The sequence below is a fragment of the Elaeis guineensis genome, chromosome 2 (assembly GCF_000442705.2).
Source record: "Elaeis guineensis isolate ETL-2024a chromosome 2, EG11, whole genome shotgun sequence".
Classification (NCBI taxonomy): Eukaryota; Viridiplantae; Streptophyta; class Magnoliopsida; order Arecales; family Arecaceae; genus Elaeis; species Elaeis guineensis.
Genome location: NC_025994.2, coordinates 108,059,466 through 108,068,454, shown reverse-complemented (window position 1 = coordinate 108,068,454; position 8,989 = coordinate 108,059,466). Strand labels below are relative to the sequence as shown.

Genomic DNA, 8,989 nt, shown 5'->3' with positions numbered 1-8,989 from the left:
CCTCCGACGGTCAAGTCAGAGAGGACACTAGGCAACAGTGAGAAGAAAACAAGGAGCTCAATGAGAGAGGGAAAGAGAGAGAGAGAGAGAGAGGGCAAGCCCCAGAGTTTCGAAGGGACCTCTAGCACTGTTGCCTTCCCCGATATATATAGTGGAGCGTGGTATGGCGCTGTCATTAATGGTGCGAACAATTGAAGAATTGTCAACTCACTGGAAACTGTCAGAGTCGCCGTAAATGTGTCAAATCACCGTGGGGCTGTCAAATCGCCAGGGTTGACCCATGCCTTAGGGGGGATAATGCCCCTAGGCGGCAGTGCCGCATGCTGTTGTCAGGACTGACAGTCTCTGGCAGTAGTACGGCGATTGGAGAAGCCGACCGACCATAGGTCGGTGGCCAGCTGAGGGGTGTCGGATGGAAATTTGGACCCCTCCGACAGTCAGTCGGGCACGTTGCGGGAGTCGGGCATCGGGCTCTATAGTGCAGTCGGTTGGGAAAGCGGAAAAGGTCCACCCGACCGACGTATCCTCGGTCGGTCGATAGCCGTCGGTCGGTCGATAGCCGTCGGTCGATCGGTAGCCGTCGGTCGGTCGGCCCGACGATGAGTCGGCATGAATGGGGTCGGTCGGTATTCCCCAACAGTTTCCCAACCATGTGGAAATCAATCCAAAACAAATGAACTCAACACACTTTTCCTCTAAAACAAGCTTGTTATGTGTGATAGGAGGATGACTTCTTTGTATAGATCGTTCTATACTGGTTGTTTAACTTCTTGACAGTATTCTGAAGATTATGATGGATGGTGAATTTGAAGAAACAAGAGAGAATAAGATTAGCGAGAAAAATTAGTAAAAATGGAATTTATTTGATCAAATAATGAAGCAGACTAAATGGATTAACTTTTCCTTACCGACATTGATATCACAGTCTCTCAAGTCTGTTAGTCATTTGAGGGACATAAGTTATGACAAATAATGCATCACGTGTAAGCAATACAAGATAAATCACATGCCTGCCTTTATGAGGACTGGTTAGTGTCCATTATTAGTTTTGATACGGGATTATTGTCACACTAATTGAAATTTGCACTGCCAAATAATTCCAACTTCCTAGCCCGGAAAACATATCCAATAAGAGAATTCGAACTTCTTACTCCGAATTGCCCTCCTAAGGATGCACTAGTTTGATGAAACTTGTTGCGGCCAATTCCTGAGTATGCTTGAGTCCGACGATGAGCAACCTGCAAAACAAGTCCACACCGATCGAAGTTGTATCCGGCAGGGACCCTCCGATGCCTAAGTCAATGGAGAGTGGTGAACAGAATAATTGAAAGTAGATTTTGGCAGAATATTAGCCTAGAAGTATCTCACTCTTGCTGTTTCTTTACCTCTCTTTTTTATAGACAATTTGGGTGTAACTGTCTATAACGGTTGGCACGTGGGGTCCTGCTTATCCCGATATTATGTGATCATGGAATAGACAGTTAATGTCCACTAATAATCATGATAATTAGCCGTTACGCACTTTTTACATTGGTGGTTTCTGATATACCAACTGTATGTCGGCGATGTGGGCGTACCGACTGTATATCAATGCTTTTAATATACCAACTGACTATCGATTGATGACTCTGATATACCAACTGACCATCGGTTATGAAGTCGATCGAGTCGTTATGGTTGACTTGAATCCATCAGAGAAGTCGATTGGGAATTACCGACGTCTGTCGGTGTACCGACTAATAGTCGGACGTCCATGTTCTTGGTGCAGATAGAAAGTCAGATGATGAGCCTTGTAGATATCATAGTTGAACCAGAACTCATTCAGCGATCTGGCTTTGATGATTCTCCACAAAACACCGACACATATTCAGGTGGCCGACCCGTGAATCAGAGAGAGCAGGTCCGATTACCCCAACAAAACTCTTTTTCCTCCGAATCGATTCAACTTTATTGCCATAAATCACAAATGTAAGAACTTGAAGAAGAAAGAGTGGATGTCACAAGTGTTACAACCTATGAGAATTAGCTAGACAGAAAAAATCTATGAAACCTAAGTGGGAAAAAATGAGGAACTTGAAGGCAGAAAAGCCGGGTAGGAATATATGATGGCAGAGATTTCATGTAGCAGCGCTAATATGACGATCTTTATATGTTGGTTTTAGTGTTAGGCAGAATGGCAGTACTCCAAGAACTAGATAGAATCTAAACTCTGTAACCATGTTGTCTTCTTATTTTGATATAAAACGGTTGTAGGAGCTCTTGCACTAAAAAAAATACAATTCCTGAATTTCTGCACCATAAAAGGTAGATGTTCCATTACAATTCTTTTTGAGACAATTTTGAAAATTTGAATATCTGCATCACCATTAAGTTATCCAGAAAGATCAAAGCTCTCATCATGGAGAAGAAAAAAGCGGACAAAAATACAGCATGTTATAAAAAATTTAAGTCAATGATTTTCCCACCCATGATTTTCTCTCAAATCACTTTTGCCCATGTTGCATGTAAAGATCTACTTTTTTTATTTTTTTTTTGATGATAATGCTGCATATAAATATCAAAATATAAAATTGAAGGATAAATGCAAATCAGAATTTTGGTTTCTTAGCATGAGATAAAAAGTAAAAACTCATTATGTTCCGAAGGTTCTGATACAAGCATGGTGTAACTGTAATGTCATGGCTTATAAGTCAGTAAACATCTTACCTTCAACAGAAAAGAGGTAAACATAGAGTGGGCTAGAGAAAGCATGAAATGACCACCAAAAGCATTCATGACAACTGAGAAAATATATAATACTAATAAAAAAAGTGGAGGACTCCAATAACTAAATGTGATTCTTTCTGGTCGGCAGCAGATAACAGAGAGTGAGATTGTCTCTTTTGCTTCTGCACATTTGATCTGTGCATCTCTTCAAGAAAAATAAAAAATTATATAGACAAGCAAAGTGCAGTCATGCCAAAAGAATTTTGAGCCTTTCCTGATGAAATGAATTCATTACATCTTGACGAATCTAGGTTAAATACACTGAAAAACAAAGAACAATAAGGAACAAGGTTCAGATATGGTGTGGAAAAGCAAGAAATGATCACCCTGACAAACTACACGAGGCATGTGACAAACAAGAAAAGAAAAGACCTCTCTTTCCCCTGCATCTCTTTCTCCTCTTTATTGTGTCAATGCTTGGAACGATCAGGTCTCCGACGAGCGAAGCCCGGCTGAAAGGAAGTGATTTGCAATATGAGGCCCCAACAAGAACACAAACCAGAAACATTGATATGCAAGCTGCATCAGTAGGAGAATACTCACATACAGAAGTAAATAAGGAGAATGGGCAGACTCCAACTTCAAGGAGAACAAAACAGTTGGTGTACAATACAAAAGATTCTCCATGTGTACCAACAGCCATTATTGACAGCAGTTACTGTTCTTACACATGGGCATCTAATGTATTACACAAAATGTGAGCCCTTACTTTTCTCCTTATACTAGGAGATACATCTACAGAGCACTGGAATCTATACCTGAAGTAGCATGGAAGGAGCTGGAGGGGTTTCAGCAGCAACATGGCTTCTAGTCTTTCTACCATTAGCCGCAAGAACTGATGGGCTGTTACCAGTTGTTATATCCCAGAAGCTGCGCTTCTTAGCAGTCGGCACAGGGGATACAAACCGGTGACTCGGGCTCTTCAACTCCCCTTCTGTTGCTGCTCTTGCTCCCTTACGCAAGGTAGCTCTCGTGACGACCCTCTTCTCCCCTACTTCTTCCAAAGGCAATAAACCATTTTTAGTTATCAGTTCACGGATGAAATCATCCTTCTGCTTGATCTGCAACATATGCTCCTTTTTGAGCCTCGCAATCTCAGCCTCCAAATTTTTTACCGTTTTCTTTAGCTCCTGGACTACTGCATCATCCGTGGTCGATTTCTTCTTTGACTCAGGCGTGCTGAAGCAGTTCCCAGTTAAGATGGAGCGCTTGACTTTTCGTTGAGTCGAACGTGGTGGAGAGAGAAGAGGGGAGGAAATGGCGGGGGGGACTGGCAAGGAGTTTGCTGCAAGTGATTGAGCTTGGACAGTGAGTAGCTTTTGTTGGTGGCGCACCAACTGCTGTCTGAGGTCACTGTTCTCCTTGTGCAACTCCAGGAGTAGTTTTGCCTGTTCTGTTTCAGATTCTGGCACCTGTATTACTTCCTCATTTGCATTGCAAGCCTGAAAAATGTTTTTTTAAAAAATCAGTTTGGGTTCCACCTGCAAGTTTGAATTTCAGTGAAGTTTTGCATGTCCTTTAAGGCTTTAAGACTTTGCAAAATAGAAAGAAGGATGATGTAACAAATTGTTCAAACCTGGACACACATTTGTAATGCCAATAGTAAATAATTAGGAATTTCAGTGAGATGCAAACATATGAGAAAACATAATTTGAGCAAAAAGATGCAGCTTGCTGTTGTTTTCAATAATTTGCAATCCAAAATTGCCTTTCATTTAAAATTCGGCTAAAACATGTAATAAGTTATTGCAACATGGATATTCTAAATAATGCCTGGATCAATTGGTTGGTACTAGCAAGGAATTATAGTTAAGGTAAAATAGATTTGAATATAGATACTCAATTACATACATTGCCTGTCGTCTAAGCATGTTAACTTATTAACACATTGGGGAAAAAAAGAGAGGATAAAGTTACAATTTCTTTGGACACTTACGTGGAAAGGTATAGCATTAAGAAATTTAATGGGCCTTGTATCCGTTGCAATTTAAAGTGTTAGTATAATTTCTTACTTGAACGATAACAGGAAAGTCTATAGCTTAATTGATTCCATGTTTTATTATCAAACAATTCGGACTATCATGAACTGGGATTGTGTTTGTAAGTTACTTCAAAATGACACTACGTGACTGGCTTTCAAGGCTTTAGTCAGAGATCTCAGAGCGGCAAACCTTCGTCTTTATCTCCTTAGCACGGTCCGCCCAGTGAAGAGTGTTTTGTGTCTCACCAAATGAGAGATTGCTTGGGCTTATATTTGCAATCATAACAGTGTTGCATGACCCTCCTAGTGAGTCCTTGAGTAGCTGGGTGAGCTTGGAATTGCGATAGGGGATGTGCTTCTTTCCCTCCACAAGAGCATTGATGCAACTGCTTAAAGCAAGGAGGGAGCGGTTAATGTTGGCTCCTTCAATTGATCTCTGAGTTCGTTGGTCTGTCGCCAGAGCTCTCTCTGATCCAGCTAAATCAATGAGCGAGAGCTTCCCCACTCGGGATACAACATTGCCTGATTCTTTGACTCTATATTCGGCAACAACCTGCAATGGGTAAAAGATCAATTGACATAATCAATATTGAGTTTGATATTTGAGGAAAGCAAATGGAAAAACAGAGAATTACAAAGAAAACTACCTGCAATATTGCATGAGACCTGGAAGAGGTCTCGTTGACTCGAGTTGGTTCAGTGGTTCTGTTTTGATTGCCTTGCTGAAGCAAGGCCATAACCTATGAGAGAGATAAACAGCACTATCTTCTGTAAGCTTTGTTATATTGAAGTTAGCTTCTGAGAAAATAAAATACTGAAGAAGAATATTACTTCATCTGTTGAGTAAGCTCTGTACTGAGTAAGTCCAGCAGCTACAATTCCCTGAAATATTTGCAAACCAGATTTTCTGCTCTTTTAGCTCATGAACTAAAATAAAAGATCAAGAACGTAATGCATCACCTAAGCTAAATGGGTGAAAGTGCAGCAAAGTATGTGCACTTGTTCTCATAAAACAGCCAACCTAGTTACCTAGTATTGCACTTTCCATTTTATCTGACATCACATCAATGTACAAGAAGCCATGTTGAATAAGAAATTTCAGCAGCTTCCATCTTATTTCAGTCAAATAAGAGCAATTCAAATTTTGAAGCATATAGCAAGAACAGAAATTCCACCTAGACATTGAGAAAAAAAAAGAGAGAGAACAAGAAAGATGACTTTGAAAAGAACAGAAAAAAAGTCTCAATCTATTCTTTATAAGAGCAAGTTAACTTTTTGAATTATGGACCGCATATTTTGGAAGAGAAAACAATCTCTCTACATTTAAAGCGAACAGCATGATAACAGACAACAATTATCTTTCAGGAAAAAAAATGTCAAAATCTTCATTCAGGATCAGAACAAAATAATACTGGTTGTTGCATTTTAATAAGAACAAAAACTGTTTTCTTTTTTTTCCCCTCTAAAACTCGTAACTGTTTGATGAAGCGTCTCTCACTCAAGCATGAGATTACAAATGAAGCTTTCAAAGAAAATGCATAACCATTTTCTATTACATTTATTAGGTGGCAAGGAAGAAAAGAGAAATGGACCAAACTACCATTAGATGCCAGTTCCATACATATGCATTCAAAATGATCGCCTTAGTATCTCCTCAGTCAGGTAATAGTTCAACTAGTCACATGATGTGCTGCGAGAACACATGCTGCGAAAGGAGCAAGATGTTTCAACAAACAAACTGAGACTCAAAGCAACCAACAACATATAGAGCAAAATGAAGAATTTGTCGAACTTAACCTTAGGAATCACTAAAACTACAAAATATAGGTCATGAGATAGTGAATGAATTCTGAGATTAGACTTCTCTTTTCCATGCTTATTCCAAGAAAATTACTTTCATTTCATGAATTGAAAGAATCAATATAAATAGATGAGCTTCCAAAAAATTTTGATGGAGAGCAAAACTGACAGTGATTAGACCCCTCTTTTCCATGCTTTTTTCAAGAAAATTACTCTCATTTCATGAATTGAAAGAACCAACATAAATAAATGAGCTTCAAAAAAATGTTGATTAAGAGCAAAACTGACAGTTGCACTACATCCAGCTTACTACGAGGTAAACAGTAGAAGCTTACCTGTTTATCTTCTCTGAGAACCAGAGGTCTGCCAGGAGACAACAAATCTCTAACAGTCTCATTGTAGACTTCAAGATAAGAAAGTTGGACTGAGTGGTTTCCATCATAGCTCCTTTGCCTTATTTTAGAGAAGAGGTCCTTGATGGCCAGCACCATCACCCCCGGGTTCTCTACTGTTCCCAACATTGTGTATGTTTTGCCAGCTCCTGTTGCCCCGTAGCAGAAAACCGACCCATTCCTCCCTTGTAACACGCCCTCTACAAGATCTGCTGTTCTGCAAATATACAAGCATAAACAAAGCATTCCATCAAAACCTCGGCATTTAGTAGAGGAGGTTAATAGTGTATGTGGTATAATAGTGCATTTTTCTTTGAATTGAAATTTAAACAATATTGAGACTTGGATCAAATCAAAAGTATGCAACGAAATGTCATGATATTTTAATATATTTGTCTGATTAGAAGAAATACCAGTCATTTGCATGAGGGCAATGGAACGCAGCAGCATAGATGCATAGTAGTAGGTACTAATGAAAACAAATTGAGAGCATATTAGTAGAACAATGTCGACATGATGGGATCATGAGAGAAAAACAGAATATGGGAAAGGATTTCAGTCATCGGTAATTGATGGTTAACAAATGTTGGATTTTACTATATAAAGGTCAACCACATTCTTAGATCCAAAAAGACACATTTTACGACCTTAGTGGTCAAATTTGAGAAGAAAAAGAATTCCTAATTTTCAAAAGATGTTTATGATTAATTAGGAAATTTATTGTTTGTATAACAACAAACAACCCTTTTTCCAGAAATAATCAAGCCCAAAGACAAATCCTAATCCATAAGCGTTGGTTTAAGAAAATCTTGGGGAATCCATTACCATCAAGAAAAGCAAAGAGAGTAAAAAAAACATGATCTTGGTGGAGACATCACAATATCTACTATAAAAAAAAAGCCAGCGCTTCTTACGTGGTAGCATAAACTTCTTGCTGCGTAGTAGGATCAGGAAACGAGGCATCAAAGCAAAAATGGCGCCCTCGGAGCCTCTTCAGCCGGAGATAGTCGGTTTCCGATGCAAACTCTGTCAAGTATACTTCCTTTCTGTTCACGATCTTGACGCAGCACCGAGATCCGGCCTCCTTCTCCTTCTTCGCCATAGGCCGGAGCCTCACAAAAACAAGTATCCGGCTCCCCGACTGGCCATTCTCTGAAATCGCCCCCAGCTCCCCACCAGCCTTGCTCCTCGCAAATCTCCCTTCGGACTGCGCACCAGAGCCCCCCATCGAGAGCTTCCTGATCGCTGTCGTTGTCGCAGAAGACTTCTTGGGGCAGGAGTACGCCGTGATGCGGTCACAGCCATCCACTTCTTGATTCTCCTTGGCGTTAGTTCTTGGGAAGACAACGGGATTCGTCGTGGCCTTCGGTTGGCTTAGCATCACAATATTTTCCTTCATCGCCAAGTCTACACCTCCATCAGCTTCCTTCTTCTGCTTCTCTTCACCTTCTTGTTCTTCTTCTCTCTTCTTGTGGTTGAAGTCGATGAGCTCCACGCTTGGGTGGTGGGTCGCCAAAACCCGGGACTCCGATCGGGCGGATTGGTCCTTCGAGGAGGCTAATTGCTGCTTGTGCTGCTCGTAGAAGAGGGTCAGGGCCCGCATCTTCTCCTTGAGTCCATGGTGCGGGTTCCGGAGGAGGGCCGAACCATGAGCTGGGTGCAGTGGCGGTTCTTGATTGGACGGCGGTGGTGGCGGCGGCCGGGACCGGTGGTCTGCCGAGATTGTTTCATCGCGGCTGACGGAGATCTGCGACCGGGTGGAGACCGGCATGTTCTGCCCGCAAACAAGGAGGGGAAGTGGAAGAATCGGGCTATTCAGGCATGGGATTGAAGAATTATCGAACGCTCCAAGACCAAGATCCAATCTTTTTTGTGGGAGGGTTCAGATTTTTGTGTGGAGATCCAGGGAAATGGATTTCTTGGAAGGAAATGAATAGGTTTTTTTTTTTACCCTCTTCGAACAGTAGCAGAGAACAAAGTGCGGTAGCCGGGAGGAGAAGATGGATTTGGGGAAGATCTTTAGGGATCCATCCAGGGCGTTGATTGGGGT

At 41.1% G+C, this 8,989-nt stretch overlaps 1 protein-coding gene across 2 annotated transcripts; it reads right to left on the bottom strand.

The window, feature by feature from the left end:
• Positions 1 to 2,956: 2,956 nt before the first annotated feature.
• On the bottom strand, positions 2,957 to 8,989 carry LOC105047746 (kinesin-like protein KIN-8A). Of its 2 annotated transcripts, none has more exons than XM_010926821.4 (7): positions 7,854 to 8,989; positions 6,883 to 7,156; positions 5,579 to 5,629; positions 5,395 to 5,487; positions 4,938 to 5,300; positions 3,525 to 4,208; positions 2,957 to 3,285 (listed from the first exon to the last, which is right to left on the bottom strand). In XM_010926821.4, the coding sequence occupies exons 1-7, from the start codon at positions 8,708 to 8,710 to the stop codon at positions 3,193 to 3,195; spliced, it is 2,415 nt and encodes an 804-aa protein (XP_010925123.2). In that variant the 5' UTR covers positions 8,711 to 8,989; the 3' UTR covers positions 2,957 to 3,192. The 2 variants fall into 2 exon arrangements, with proteins under 2 accessions (XP_010925123.2, XP_010925114.1); XM_010926812.4 differs by having other exon boundaries at positions 2,957 to 3,218.

Coding starts and splice junctions, on each gene's coding strand:
- LOC105047746 (XM_010926821.4), bottom strand. CDS start 8,710: ATGCCGGTCTCCACCCGGTCGCAGATCTCCGTCAGCCGCGATGAAACA. Junction 7,157..7,853: donor CAAGAAGTTTATGCTACCAC/GTAAGAAGCGCT, acceptor GTATATTTGCAG/AACAGCAGATCTTGTAGAGG. Junction 4,209..4,937: donor CTAAGGAGATAAAGACGAAG/GTTTGCCGCTCT, acceptor AACATTTTTCAG/GCTTGCAATGCAAATGAGGA.